Source organism: Carassius auratus, unplaced genomic scaffold (genome assembly GCF_003368295.1).
Source record: "Carassius auratus strain Wakin unplaced genomic scaffold, ASM336829v1 scaf_tig00217248, whole genome shotgun sequence".
NCBI lineage: Eukaryota > Metazoa > Chordata > Actinopteri > Cypriniformes > Cyprinidae > Carassius > Carassius auratus.
The window spans coordinates 215,857-232,313 of NW_020528964.1; the positions used below are offsets into that span (position 1 = coordinate 215,857).

Consider the following 16,457-nt stretch of genomic DNA (forward strand, 5'->3'; position numbering starts at 1 on the left):
AATAATAATAATAATAATAATAATAATAATAATAATTATTATTATTATTATTATTTTAGAGTAATAAGAAGAAAAAAATCTGCCAGTGCAGTAAGACCAAATACACTTGTCTATGAATAAGAAAGCTTAATACTTTATTAATTTGATTTTTTATTTTATTTATTTGTTTTCATTTTTTCATAATTTTAGCACTTCGACTTGAACTATTTAGTTTGTAGACAAGGCAACATTTATAATTTTTATCTACATTTTTAAAGTTCAGCTAATATTTATATTTTATTTTTCAGCTTTATTTAAATTAACAAAATTAATTTTTAAAATGTTTTTAACTGTCACTGCATGGAAAAAAACTGTATAAACATTCTTCAAAAATTCTCTTTTTGTGTTCTATGGAAAAAATAACAGCATATGGATGTAAAGCAACATGAGGGCGAATAAACCATGTCATAATTTTCATATGTGAACTATTGCTTGAAAACTAAACTGTTGTGTACACTATTTTTGAAGACACAGAATAGCACAAGCAGCCTGATCTGAACTGTTAGGCTCACATCGCGCAAAAGAAAGCTACACTTAGAATTGTTAGGTCTTCATGGCTTTAAAACCTGTATTTATTTAAAGTGAGCAGTATTTTTTTAAGAGGGATTTTTTTTTCTCAGATCTTTTTTTGTGTGTTCACCACGACCCCGTGTACAAATATGAAATTTTAATTTCTCCTGAAATGCCCACGTCTTGTGTTGCCCCTGACCTGAACGACCATACCATATGCTACCATAGAACAATGTTTTTCAATTATATAAATGTTCACATTGTATTTTGTGTGGAAATAGAAAATCACCACCCTCTTTCAAAGGTCTTACCTGTTAATCTTTCGAAAATGAAATCCAATATCAGTATTTGGATATAAATCATACCTCGCAGCATTTCTGAAAAAAAAACAACAACAACAAAACAAATGCAAAAGTACAATAACTAGGTTAGAAAAGAGAAAATCCCCTTGACTTGGTTTAGATGCCTCAAATAACAATTTGCACCAATAATAAGACTCTACTAAACAACCCAGTCTCATATAAAAACGTACCCTGACTACGTTGGTCCAAAGTGCAAAACGTAGAGGGGTTACAATAATGGCCCTTGAATTGTATGACTGTTACGTTTTTTTGCCTATTCTTTTCCTATTGTTTAGCGTCCAAGTCACGTGACTTTCAAGATTCCGACCGTGAGAACAAAAAAACATGGCGGACATTTCTCTCATTTTTAGTGAAAAAAATCTATATTTTGAGTTAGTCTCTGCATAAAAATAAGTTTTGATTACATTTCTAGCGAGAAATATATATTTTATTTTCAGAATATTCACTCAGTGGATGTAAATAATCACACGCTTGTTCGTTGTTGCGAAGATTTTTCTGATCTCGCCAGAATAACGTGAAACTGCAACGTTTTGGTTGCTATGGACGCTGCTATCGCCTAGCATAGCTGTGGCCCCAGATTCCACATACTCTTCCTTGCGATTTCGCTCCGTCTGACAGATCAAACCCCTGCCCACTATATGCGTTTCGTCTGAGGTTGATTTGCTGAACAACACATTAATCCGTGGCAGCGGGAGAAACTAATGTTGACAAAGTCACGAGTTACGATCAGTCCGCTGTTTTTAATATTGACATCTAAGTTACCTGAACACCGGAACCTCCGTGCATTTTTTATGGTTGTTATTGTCCTCTGGCATGGTTTTAATATTGTTGTTCATATTTTCCTTCTCATTTTAATGTTTCTCTTTGTATTTTTTTTTTTTTTTTTTTTTTTGATGTATGGCATAATAAAAAAAATAAAAAATAATAACCTCCGTGCATTTGTGTGGTGCGATCTCATTGGTGGGTGTTGGGTGTTGACGCGTCAAGGCCTCACGAAGAAGAAGAAGAAGAAGAAGAAGAAGAAGAAGAAGAAGAAGAAGAAGAAGAATACGAGGGAAAATAAGCAGGAAAAGTTAGACAAGGAGGAAAAGGAAGCGTGGAAAATTAACTTGACCAAGCTGACAATGAATCACCTTGACCCCGAAGATGCCATATTCCTGGTTGATGCATTCCTGGATGAGTGCAAGGTAAATAACATTATCTCAGTTGTGGAAAAAGCATACGAATTACATACTAATTACAATGTCTAAGACCATAATAGGCTCTGAGGTATAGCAGGGAAGAAGTATCAAGGTGCAAAATTGCAACACTCCAAACAAAGTGCAACTATACAGTACAAGGTTAAATGTCTTTATTCAAATGCAAGCTATAGTGCTGAGCTGAGCTGAGTTCACACGTTAGAGCCAGTGAGAGTTTAATTTAATATTCTGTCAAAACGTTTAACTTTCTTTTCTATTTTTCAATGAAGAACGGGTTTTCTAGACAGGGCCACAACCGTTAGACTGAATTTTTACAATGTAATATTATAACACTGGTTTTATAATGAGATGTTTATAGGTGGTGATAACCTTGGTGGGTGGTTTATTCTGTGGCTTAATTGTTTATTTAGGTGGATCAGCATGGACAAACTAAAGGAGGTTCAAAACAATCCACAAAGTTGTGTGTTTGGCCTGATGAGGACAAAGATGGTCAACCTCTGCCAAAAAGATGTAGAGCTGGAGAGAAACGAAAGCGAGATTCAGCTACTGGTTGGTTTTTTGTCTGTTTTTTCATCATTAGTTGCATTCATTATTTATTGAGCAAGTTCTAAATTGATATTTATATTTTTGCAGTATCTTCAGCAAGTGTTAAAAGCGTGTCCTGTGCTCCGTCTACCAGCACAACTGAAGACACAGTGATCATCGAAAATTTTGGTTTTTTTCCCTTAATACTTTTTTCCTCATTTGTTATGTGGTAATTGCCCAGATTTAACAATGCCTTCTTCCATTTTCATTTTCAGACTCCCTCATTCAAGATGTCCGAGAACTCTTGGGAAGTGGTGATGAACAGTCTTTCCCCTCAGAGTGGAGGAACAGGCAAACTACCTCTCTGGAGAATTGGACAGTAATGAGGCCCTTCATGGTGAACAATATGTTGTCATCTGAGAAGCCCAAGGAGGGGGTTTGCCATCACTGTGGACACAAGGCTGCAGTAGTGATGTGTAGGGACTGTTTACCACGATCACTCTACTGCACAGCCTGTGACCTTTCCACACATGAGGCCCTGGTGCTTCATAACAGAGCATCCATGGTGGAGGGGTTCTTCAGACAACTGCCGCCATCCACTTTTGTTCAGCAGCACGAGGGAGGGAAATTCTCCTATCATGAAAAAGGTGGTTTTTAAGTCTCAGGTTATAAAGGCTGTTTTACATTTTACACAAATCCTGGTTTACTCCAACAAACATGCTGGATTAAGTTGTGTTTGATAGAAACAACTCCCTCTCTGTTGAGTTTTGGGTTTCATTTACTCTAATATGTAAACTAATTCTGCTTTTTAGATTGCATGTTACCAATCGTTCCTCCCTGCTGCGACTGCTCCACTGGGCAAACAAGCTTTTCCAAGGGAAAGCCAGTTATTTTAATTGGAATGAATGGTAAAAATTTTTTTTTATTATTTCTTCATATTGTGTTCATATTGTGTTTTTTGTTTCTTGTGAACAAGAGATAATTGTTTTTGTCTGAAATTTCAGGAAGATACAACCTCTTCCTTCCATCAGTAAACTGCTCCTGTGGAAAAACCTTGCCAGTGACCATAAGTGATCTGGTTGAAAGTGGTTACTGGCCAGCCACTGTCAATTTTGAGACCTTGTACATGGTGGACTTGTTCACCACGTATGAGGATCTAAAAATCACTGCCCCAGGGATGTCCAGACAAGCTTTTGTCAGCATGCTCGAGTGTCGTACAAAACTCTTCGGGCGAGTAAGTGGACTCATCATTTAGTTATCCTGTTTGGATCACCTTTTAGAGATTCATAGAACAGATTCATTGTTAGGACTTGTTGTTACAATCCCCAAAGTTTCAGCACATATTTCTTGACAGAGCCCTTTCTTCATCATGACCACAGTCTAAAGCCAACCTTCGACACAGTTACTTACTTTTTTGTTTTTCACTTTTGCTCTAAGAGTGGTAAGATTTGTGGGGACACAATGCAGAGGGCCTTCCTCGAATGGGCCTATGCCAAATTTGAGGTTGACAAGCTGTCTCAGGTCCAGCATTTTCAGTGCCCTGCATGCACACCATCCATGTTGGCAGTTGCAGTGGATGGGAACCGCAAATTATATCGTTTCAAAAGCCAACCAGGGTGTGTAACATTCATTTACAATGAAATGCTAGTGAGCCACAAATTACTTTTATACAGTAAATTTAACCCACATCTATATATTTCTTTCAAGACCTGATGGGTTTTTTGATGGAGTCTTTTTGGCCAATGATGCTGATGTGTCCTCCTTTGTTGATTACATCCATGAAACAACTGGACATGTAAGCTAAATTTATATTTCATGTGTAACACCACAATTTTACATTTTTATGAATGCTTGCCAGTTTTTTCCCCAAAATGTAAACATTATTTGGTTTGCATCAAATGCCATAATACCATGATTTACAGTTTTTTTTTTTTTTTATGTAACTGTGTAAATGTCTGTATTTGCCCTCATCTTTTTAAGAATCCAGGGAAAGGGAGATGTGGTGCGGGTCAGTGGACCGCAGCACGAGAGTCTGCCAACAAGTCTGGAAGCAAACTAGACGAGGAAGGTGTTGAAGTTGCTGTCTGCCGTCATGGGGTTTTGCTCAAGGGACTGAATATGTTCCGTGGAGAAATATTTGCATACCCATTATATCTCCAGAAACAGCTAGCTTCACAGACCATCCAGTTTTTTTGCTCTGATGTGGTCTGCAAATATTGGCCATATCTGCAGAAAGTTGTGGGCCACTGTCCAGAGTTGGAGGACTTGCTGAACATGCGCCCATTTCTCTCCATCATGCATGCAAAAGCGCATTCATGGATGTGTGAGGTAATAATGACAATTAGATGTATTACTTACCATTTGCAACACACATTATGATTGTCTGTCCTCTGCCCCTACTTGTTGTTTTCCAAATTATAACATTTAAATGTGTTACAGTTAAAATGGGGGGGACGCAATCAAGAAGGAGCTGGAACAACAATCGGGGAGGAGGTTGAACAGGTTAACAGCTTCCTCTCTCGAGCAGCCATATGTTCCAAGTACATGTCAAAAGCCGGTAAGCATTTTTCATGTAAAGTTGTGTCCAAATTGAGACAAAGTGGTTTTAACACTAATGCTCGGCCTTTGCTTTTTAGAGTTCCATGCATAGGTGCTCCCTTAGAAAACAACTGTCTAGTCAGCACTTTTACACTGATCAGGATTCTCTTAATAATAATTTAACTTCTGACACGTTAATTAATTGTATGATTATTTCCAGGTTTATGTGACAATATTAGAGAATGATCAATGTAGTATCTGACCTGTGGTCCTCACTGTGAACCTAAATTACTGCACATACATTGTGTGTCAAGTTCGCACAGACATGCTAACTATCCAGGCAAGTGGCTGGAACAAGCGAAAGGCAGAAAACCTTGACCGGACACTGGCCAAAAGATACATCAAGGTACAACTAGGAAAATATGTATAATAACATTTTTGTTTTTAAATTCTCAGCATTTGTTAACAAGGATATTTCTTTTGGATAGACTGTACAAAGGATTGCAGAGGCAACAAAGGACCTAGAGAAACTCACAACTGAGTTATCTCTACAGCAAGACACAGTCCAGCAGTGGGTGTCTGATGTGCAGCAGTGGACCTCAGGTACTTTGAAAAAATTATTTGATGCGATATTTTAAGAATCATAGGCTCTGCTCTTGTACAGGGCATCTGAAAATAGGCTGATTGTAAACTGAAATTGGCATTAATCAATTTGTTTGTTGTCGTCCAAAGGAGCAACAATCCAAAATGACCTGCAGAGGACCATCGAGGGGCTATATTTGGGCATCAAACAGCGAAAATTTCAGCTGTATCGTCAGTCTGGTGAGAGCAGAAAAGGCCGCTAGTAATGCAGATTTGTGAAAAATGAATTCACTACTGATTTATACATAGTAAAAATAGCAAAGCCTTTTATTTAAAAAAAAAAAACATCTTTTGAAATAGGTTTACTACAAGTCAGGGCAGCATACTGAAAAACTGTCAAAATCATAATAAGGTTGGGTGCAATATCCAAATATTTCCAATATTTCTGCATTGTGCAGAGATATCCTGACCTACCAATTTTGTACTCTATTTAAAATAAAAAAAAGTAGATTCTGAAAAAAAAAATTTTTTCACAATTTTTCAAATGATTATGAAACTTGTTATGCAAAAATTATCACACAACATCTGTCACAATAATCATAAAACATACACACATATTGTGAAGTCTTACTTTGTATGGTGCTTTTGTGTAGTGATCGTGTGAATGTACACTCATTTTGTGTTTCTCATTGTAGGTGGGAACAAGCGAAGGCATCAACTGAGAAGAAAGATTGCTGTTGAGAAGAAAGCCTTGGAAGTTGCCATCAATGACCACAATGCTACTGTGGGGGAAGTTGAAAAACTGCCTCCTCCCAATGAACTCCTGGCTGTGGACAACTACTCCTGGCCATGGGAATGTAAGTACTTCCCCTGAAATGCACTGAATACAAATTGTTTGATTCACACATCTTGATGTAAATATGGAATCCGATGTAAAAAAAATGTTAAGACACTTGGGCAATATGCAAAAAAAAAGAATGCAGTAATTTGTAAATGGATGTGATCAGACCCCTTCGCGAAGTGCTGATGTTCTATCTCATCCTGTCAATGTTTATTTCTCTATTGTAGTAGTACAGCATGCAAAACATCTTCTGTCCCAATATTTTTATAGGAGGTTTTAAGATAACACTTTGATGTAATGTATTGCAGGTCATGGTGATATGGAGCGAAAAAAAAATGTTTTTGACAAGGTAATGCTGCTGGCTAGACTAAAAGAAGAAGAATTTATTGTGGTTCGCGAAGTCAAGCAGCACATGGAGTACATGAGGAGTGTTGCTGGACTGATCGAAGAGTTTACCTTTCAGCTGACTGAAGACACCACTGGGAAATGTAAGGACAACACATAGGAAGTATCTTTCTTCTATTTGCTTCTCTGGTAACCATTGGCTCATTTCTTTATATTTTAATGTCACATTCTCAGGCAGTACAGAGGGCTTAATGGAGAAAGGACGTGAAGGACTACTCTGTGTGCTGAAGAGAAGATTGCGTGAAGTTGAAGCACAACTGGCTAAAGCACGCACAACATACAGAAGTATTCTTGGACTGCAAACATTGCCCTTAGATGACTTTTCTGAAGAGGAAGACTCAGAGAATACTTCCTCAACTGATGAGGAACTGGGAGAGTAGTTATTAGGGAGATGATGTGTTTACATTGTGTTGAACCCAAACGTCAGTGCTGTAATAACTTGTATGTGAAACCTGAGGTTATTTTACTGCTGTTGTAATATTTCTTTGTGTTTAGAGCATGTACTGCAAATTCCTCTGAAACTGTAAAAACCCATTATGTTAGCCCATTAGTCCCCACCCTCTGCCCCAACCCAATCACTGGTGATTCACAACTGTCAAACATGACAAATTACCTTTGTTTTTTATAGCATTACTTTTTTGGTCGAAATGTATTGCGCATCCCTACATAGCTTCACTATAGTTGGTATATAGTGTACCTACTGTGGTTTACATAGCCTATTGTATTCTTACTCTCTCCAACAGTGTGCTATTCCAGCTTATGTTTCCACATTAGTATAGTATATCAATACTCACTCACTCTCACACACTCACTCACTCACACACACACACACACACACTCACTCGCTCACACACACTCACACACACATACATACACTCACTCTCACACACACTCTCACTCTCTCGTTCACACACGCGCACACACACACACACACACACACACCCCTACCTTTCTAAATATATATAGTCTTTATTTTGTACAGGGCATAGTCTCTTAGCTCTAGAAAGCCTACTTTATTAATTTCACCCAGTAAAATGAACTGTTGTTTCAACTATAGTCATGTCTCTTTTGTTTGATTCATGAATAGTTTTCATTTAAGTCAGATTACTGTTTTATCCCATTGTGTGAGTTGTTCCTTTCAAGTAAGTCTGTAGTATTAGGCCTATATTCTAAGGCAGGGGTCATCAACTACACTTTCAAACCATTTCTCGGCAGACACTATCAGGGCCAGACACTCTTGTAAAATTAAACTGAATATTGTATCCTATAAGTAATATATTATTAGACATATATTATTAGATATTATATTATTATATATTAATTAGCTTTTGCCAGTGTTAACTTACTCATATTACCTGTACAATAGCAAGCCACTAGGGCGAAAACGACATTTTAGGCTTCATATTCATGATGCTGTGAACTGCTCACGTGGGGAAGGTGACTGCCGCTGGACGAGGCGGCCAATCACAGCGAACTGATTGACATCCAGGCTAGGACTGCAGGCGCTTTATGCAGACATAACAGCTGTCAAGCGGAAATGTCAGAGGGGAAATGTCAATTCTTTCGCAAACTGTGTGATTGTTAAACTTTCCAAAAAAATTGTTTTGTGTCTCAATCATGTGACTCTCGAGGTTCCTGTCGGGAAAACAAAAACGGCGGACATTAAGTGGAAAATTAAATATCTCTTGTCTTAATTATATTTGTGTTTTATAACGCAGCACTAACGTTACAGTAGATTGACATCAAATAACGGTTTCAATAATCACGCCTTCAGTTATGAAAAATAAATGTGTGTGTGTGCTTTTTTTAACATTTTTGATAAGGAAAGTAGCAACATTGTCCATGGCCGTTACTATGGAGATTAGGACAGTCCGCTTTGCGTTATGTGAGCAGAGCAGTTGGCGCTGGTCTCATGTTTAATTAAACTATCGTCATTAAACAAACATTTTTGTCCTCTTTTAGCAAAAATCATATACATGCAGTATAATTATTTATTAGTCAGTTTGTGATATTTGATATATTGGGTAGATATATGTTTTTACAACCCTAACACAACCCTAAAATGGAAGAACTACAACTGGGGTGCTGATGTCAACACAATTACTGAAGAGGGGTCTAGGGAGTTGTAGTTTTTTTTAAAACCCTGGGTTTTTCTTAAAATTGGAAGTTGTAAATACTTAATTGGTGGCATTCCAGGGATTTTAGGGGATATCAAACAAATTTTTGGCATCAGACTTTAAATATTGTCTTGTTCAATTGGGGATTTTTATTTTTACGCCATAGCACACCCCCCTCCCCACCACATCCCTTTGTGACTATGCTGAATTTATAACCCATGTCAACATCTTTCTATTACAGTTTGTCTCATGTATGTAACCCTTTTTGTCCCATAATTATAAGCCTTCAAATATGCCCTGTGGTTAAGGTTCAAAGGTCAATATCTCAAAGCAGGAATAATATAGAACCTTTAGATTGATATATGTTACTCTCCAGGTCAAGACCTTTCCATAGATGTATTTGGTTAAGCTCTATGACAAAGTAAAAAAAAAAAATCACATTTTGGACATGTACCCTAACAGCCTGTGGTTCAGAGAGCACTTTGAGGGCTTCAAGTGTGTGTGTGTGTGTGTGTGTGTGTGTGTGTGTGTGTGTGTGTGTGTGCGTGTGTGCAGGGGCATCAGACTAGGGGTAAAACCAGTACTGATTACAAGGGCCCCAAAGGAAGAGAGGGTCCTTGAAAAGTCTGGAATATATTTTATTTTACCTGGATATTTTTAGGGAGGCCCATCAGGACTGCATAGGGCCCGGGATCTTGTGCAACGCCCCTGTGTGTGTGTGTGTTGAAATTATGATCAAAATGAGGATTGTTTGAGATTTTTTTTTATATTTATGATTATGGAGGGTTTTATGCCAGGATGAACACAGTCATTCAAATCATTTATATATGCCACAGCAAATAGGCTACACAATGCATCTAATGATATAGTTAGATTTAAGTAGACAAGAAAAGTGTTTGCAGTGCTTTATTGGATGGCATGGTTCACTAGTATATAACTCTCTCTCACACACGCACGCGCACACACATACACACACTTGGATATGTGGTTTACGGGGACTCCATTTTTTTTTTTTTACACCATTTAGTATGATTTTTTAAAGCGGTATGGTTTATGAGGACACAGATGTCCTCACAAACCATGTTTTCGTTGTAATACCCATGTCATTATGCAAATTTGTGTCCTCATAAACCATATACAAAAACACACACACACACACACTAACAGCAGGCCCTGACAGGAGGGGACAGAGTAAAGGTACACAGGACCTACAATTTCCACACTTTTATCAGCCCCCGGTCTTCTAGTCCAGTGGACCCGAACATCCTGTGTGTAATATAAATGTGGTGTTCAGTGTGTGGCCATTGAAAATGTGTTCAGATATATTTTCTATTGTAAATATTGTATTTATTTGTAAGTCGCTTTGGACAAAAGCGTCTGCTAAAGGATTAAATAAATATATATTCTTCACAGAAAATGAGCCAAGGCCAAAGTGTCTGAGTTTGAACAAATAATTAATCGTATCATTTTTATTTTGATAAAAAATGTAAACGGGTCCAACAGACCCGAACACCATACAATGGTTAAATGTAACTGTCACAAAAGTGGCATCACGTTTTTACGTTTGGGCAACGTAGCTCTGAGAGGTCATTGATTGGCACGTGGGTTGCCCTATCACAGAGGGACAGAGGTCAGCAGATTGACAAGTGAGTGGGGGTGGGGGGGGGGGGGGGGTTGTCCGTTCTTTCCGCCACCCACCATTCATACTAGTGATGGGAAGTTCGGCTCTTTTGGCTCAGCTTCCAAAGAAGATCCGGCTCTTTCAACTCCTGAATGGGTCTTAATTTAGGATTTTTTGCAGGGCTTTGTTTTACCATAATTTTGCAAATATTAATGGTTTGTGTGTTGAAAACCCTTTCATTTGCAGTATTTTTTTATGAGAATCATTATAATTGCTTAATTTTTGTGCATTTATTTTGTTACAAAACCAGTCTTTTGTTTAATATTTTAAACAAAAATTTTATTGCAGAAATTAACAACAAAACCGCAAATAAATCCACAGAACTAGAACCAAACTCAAGCAAACAGTTTTAATGTCCTCAGTGAAGATTGGCATTCAAAAAAAAATCAGATGCCTCAGCTTTGATGGACTGATCATATTTCTTTTTTCTGTGATTATCTGCCCTGTTTTTTTAGATTCTCTCTGAAGGAACAGATGTTGCCACAATACACACAGTCTCCCCTCCATTAACGTTGTTACGACTCCTTAACTTGCAGTGGAATGCCGCTTCACTTCACCCCCCTCTCTGTTTTTACATAATGTTATGATCCCATATACTCACATCTGATTGGCCTCGATGCGATTGCTGACCAATCAAAACAAAGTTCTGCCTTGAGGTAAGCAGCCAAAGGAAAAACATTTTTGGAGCCGGCTCTCAATCGAAGCGAACCGGCTCTTCTGATTCACTACAAAGCATCGGCTCTAAGAGCCGCATCTTTTGCGCATGACCCATCACTAATTCATACTGTACATCCTCAAAGGTAGGTAATGAATACACATAGTGATATCAACATATGCTTACGGAAGCGGAATAATAAAGTTAGTTAGCGCTGTCTAAGCCATCATTCGTTAATTATTTATCACCATGAATTTATAAGGATGTGTCCAAGGACATAGGGGTTTATCCAGCATTAACGTATATTAGCCTACCCATTTAACGTTAGCTGCAGTTGGCGGCAATGTGCTAATCGAGTTCAGAATGATAAGTTGAAAACTTTATTGATTCCAAATTCATGTCACTGCAGCAGAACAGTCAACTGCATCAATATTTTTTCCGTGGCCGGATAATTTCATACGTCTTTTATGAATGGCCCGCGGTAAATCGCACTCCCACCACTCACTCATACTACAAATCCCAAAATGCACTGCAATAGCTTACACACAGGTCATTAAAACGGCTCAAGGGCAGAAATGTATAGTAATTTAAACGCAAAATAAACTACATCGATATTAATGATATCTCGTGCTGTATCGCGTTTGAAAATATGAAACACACATGAAGTGTTGATATCTGACACTAGCCTACTGATAATTTTAAAATAGTCCAAATTACAAATATTTGTAATGTAACACTTAAATAAGGCAGTTCCTATGTCTCTTTGGTTATTAAATGTTGATTGTTTTATATTCTAGTTTTAAGATGCCACGAGGGTCAACAATAACAACCTGTGTGGGCTGCAAAGCAGCTATTGGTGTGGCCACCAAGACCTGCAAATATTGCCAGTCTGTACAGCCAAGAAAGCAAAGACTGGCAAAAAAACTTAAGAATTTTGAGGACAGAAAGGAGAAGTGGTTAAAAAACCAAACCAAAAACCAAACCACCTCTCATGTTATTGATGAGGCATCTGTCTTGGTATGTGTTTAACGTCTGTAGCCCACAATGTTTAAGACATTTATAATTGCCTATATTTCTGTATATATATATATATAAAATATTATATCTTTATTTTCAGGTCGAAAAGTTAAACACATTGGGGTACAAGGCCATAGTCTTCATTGGAAAGAAAACAAAGAAGCAGAAAACCTGGTCCGCACAAGTCCTCCAGCCAAAATGGCAGCTGTCAGACCATTCTGCAAAATGCCTGGACAGGATGAAGGCTCTTTATGAACTGTTAATTGATGGTAAGTGTGTGCGATTATTTAAAATCTTACTCCATAGTCAACATAAAAATAAATGTGACAGCAATTACAGTTGTGGATTTTCTTGGTACCGCTGTCACAGGGCAAACCACAGTGGGCAAAAAATAGCTATTCATTTGTTGCTTCATCAAATTTGGTCTTTGCTTTATCCAATAGGTGTTTCTTTTAGTTTCTTTTGTTTAATAAAAAATGTTTCTACTTTCAGAGTCTTACATATTAATATATAAATATATATATCATCTTTGACTTTGGGAAACACTGGTCAGCCTTTTTTCTATTTTCTGATGGTTTATGGACCAAACAACTTATTGATTCATTGAAAAGATTATGAAAATAACAGTTGTTTGCAGACCTAGTTTCTTTTACTAGTCAGTGAGCCACATAGCTCACTGATTTGTCTGCTATACATAGCAAAATAGTCAACAGCAAGAGGCATTGCTCAATTCAACTTCAAAAAACTATAAACACATATCTCCACTTCACATGAGATAATGAGATCCTACAATTTGCACCAGAGTACAAAATCAGCCTCACCTCAGTTCTACAGAGAGCATAGAGTCCATAGGGCAGCATTTATAGACAGAAGAATACAAAAGACAAATGTACTGGACATTTCCTTATGGAGCACAGTCCATGCTAGAAAAAAGGGGACCTTTGTTCTTATTACAGGAGGTGAATAATTTCCTCTTTTTGTACCGTTTAGGTTGTACTAACCAGCAGCCCGCCACCGGTCCTCCTCCCATCCAGTCCACCACCAGTCCTCCTCCTCCTCCCATCCAGTCCATCACCAGTCCTCCTCCCATCCAGTCCATCACCAGTCCTCCTCCCATCCAGTCCATCACCAGTCCTCCTCCCATCCAGTCCATCACCAGTCCTCCTCCCATCCAGTCCATCACCAGTCCTCCTCCCATCCAGTCCATCACCAGTCCTCCTCCCATCCAGTCCATCACCAGTCCTCCTCCCATCCAGTCCATCACCAGTCCTCCTCCCATCCAGTCCATCACCAGTCCTCCTCCCATCCAGTCCATCACCAGTCCTCCTCCCATCCAGTCCATCACCAGTCCTCCTCCCATCCAGTCCATCACCAGTCCTCCTCCCATCCAGTCCATCACCAGTCCTCCTCCCATCCAGTCCATCACCAGTCCTCCTCCAATCCAGTCCACCATCCAGCTCACCACCGGTCCTCCCATCCTACCCCTCACAGAACCACCTCAGCAGAAACGAAGTAAGTTATGTTGATATTTTCAAATAGCATATAAATCATTATTCAATTGCTAGTCATCTTTTTTTTTCATATGTTGTTTAATCACGGTATACATGATAACCATGTTAAACATTTAATCTGTCTCTCCTTCTTAAACTGAAACAATACTCTAAACAAGGAAATGTATTTAAATTTGAGAAAAAGAAAAAAATCCAATGACCGATTAGTGTGAGGTGACTTCTGAGGTGTTATACCAGTAACTACTGTAATATGTAGGTCTGGATAACTTGCCTTTCAAATATTACTAAAGGGACATATAACATTTTTAAAATTCTGCCAGGATGATTGACAGATACTGAAGCAAAAACAAACTTTTGGCAAGTGAATTACTGAAGTGGTATCAGCCACAATGTGCCACTAGAACAGCTTCAATCTATATAGGAACTGATGATGATGGAGAGCACTGTTGCACATCCAAAGTCTGCTGTAGGTGTTTGGTGACTCATTTTTAGCTGTATAGGATTCACTTCAGTCTACTGTGTATATGGACATGCTCAGTATGTGCACACACACACATCAAAATACATGGCTGTAACAATTAACATCCTATGCTGGTTTCTGTTAAGTAAGGGATAATGTATAGCGAGGCGGTTGTTATAGCGAATACAACCACGACAGGCTGATCGGGTCTACCAAAATGGCTACCTACCAAATAAATAAATAATTTTACACAAAATATTGATTTAAAAAAGGAGTTTATTGATTTTAAAACGATTGTATTGCTTCCGTTAAAGAACACCGTGTCCATGGGAACGCTCTGTTTTTCCATGGCAACGGTGTGTAATACTTATCAGTGGTCTGTTTTCAAGAAATAACATTCTACATTAGAATTTAAACAAACCATGTAATAATAAATGATAATCAACTCAAAATATGTGTAACTTAGCAAGCTTTCATATTCTGTGGGGAGCGTGGATTCATGTCATCGTAATCAATTTCTTATTTCTCAGTTTGTTTATATGTGTTTATACACTTATAAATTAGGCCCCTGATGATCATAAAAAACCCTATTCCAGTGGAGTTCCTATGTTCAATGAATTTACAATGAAGACAAGATATTTAATGTTCAAACTGAAAAGCTTTACTGTTTGTTTACAAAGATTCTCTCATTTTGAATGTCATGGGGCATGGGTATGCCATGGACACTAACACACCCCCATGGCTTTTGAACTTAGCACTGATAACAATCTGGGTGGTCCTTTTCCTCTTTATCCCGAGGTACACAACGTCCATGATTTCAAAAATCTATTTCAAATGCGGACAGCACTCATAGCACTTGTAGTAGCGACAAACTGTGTTAACTGACAATTGTTTTCCAAGGTGTTCCTGAGCCCACATTAATATCCTTTACAGTAGTGATTCCCACCATCACATAACATCCCCAGAAGGCTCAGTCATTCACAACCAAGGATGACTTGCTCGTGAATGAATTCCGGGGATGCCCCTTTTATGCCTAATCATGACACTCACGTGTTTCCAATGAACCTGTTCACCTGTGGAATGTTCCAAACATTCCAGTCTTGATTCTGTCCCAGGTTTTTAGGAGTATGTTGCAGGGCTCAAATTCAAAATGAGTTAATATTAGCTAAAAAACAATAAAGTTTTTCAGCTTGTCTTTGTAGAGTATTCAATTTAATATAGGTTGAAAATGATTTGCAAATAGTTGTATTATGTTTTTATTTTCGTTTTACAGTTGACCAAACTTCATTGAAACTGGGGTTTGTAAAACCCATTGAATCAGATTGACAAAATCTTCATACTTAGTAATTCATTATGTGAGACACTGTGGTCTGTGAACCATACAGCATATGGTTAAACAATTTCCATGAATTTCAATGAGTGCCTATATCTATATCTATATCTTTCCAATTGTAATGTTGATATTATATATTTGTTATTGGAATAAAGGTATTTAGACCAGTCTTCATTGTAATAACAGCTACATTTCCTTAATCTCAACAGATATGTCTGCAAACAATAAAAAGAAGCAGCCGAATTCTGCAGCCTCAGACATGTCTACAAGGAAGAAACTGAGGGGGAAAAAATCACCCAAAGGTTATTAAGCTTTCCTAGATTTACATTTCACCATTTCAAATCAGACTTCAAATAAATTGATTATTTTACCTTAGCCAGATGTACGTAAGTCATAAATATATCATGTGTTGCCTGTCAAAATCATTTTTTAATTAATTGATGAAGATGTATGAGGTCAAACTCATGTACTTTTTTTGCTCTTTTAGAATGTAACCATGGTATCCTAGAAGGGGAACCTTACTACCCAGTGAAGAGGGTGATCCGCTGCAAAATGCAGAAGGTTAGCTTTACAATAATTAAAAGTCTCAGATGTACTCAGTGGAATTGCAGCACCCCAACTGGAAACCCCTTAACCACATAACTTTGATGTTTTTTCAGGGGATCCAAATGAAGTTGGTGGA

General features: G+C 37.9%; 1 protein-coding gene across 1 annotated transcript; it reads left to right on the forward strand.

Annotated features, from left to right (window-relative positions):
• The first annotated feature begins 101 nt into the window (after positions 1-101).
• Positions 102-8,057, forward strand: LOC113100341 (uncharacterized). The gene is made up of 16 exons (XM_026265147.1): positions 102-2,098; positions 2,521-2,659; positions 2,744-2,824; positions 2,911-3,282; positions 3,448-3,543; positions 3,640-3,869; positions 4,073-4,251; positions 4,343-4,430; positions 4,616-4,963; positions 5,075-5,192; positions 5,488-5,579; positions 5,662-5,776; positions 5,906-5,995; positions 6,451-6,612; positions 6,905-7,084; positions 7,176-8,057. The coding sequence occupies exons 1-16, from the start codon at positions 1,613-1,615 to the stop codon at positions 7,379-7,381; spliced, it is 2,982 nt and encodes a 993-aa protein (XP_026120932.1). The 5' UTR covers positions 102-1,612; the 3' UTR covers positions 7,382-8,057.
• The last annotated feature ends 8,400 nt before the right edge of the window (positions 8,058-16,457 follow it).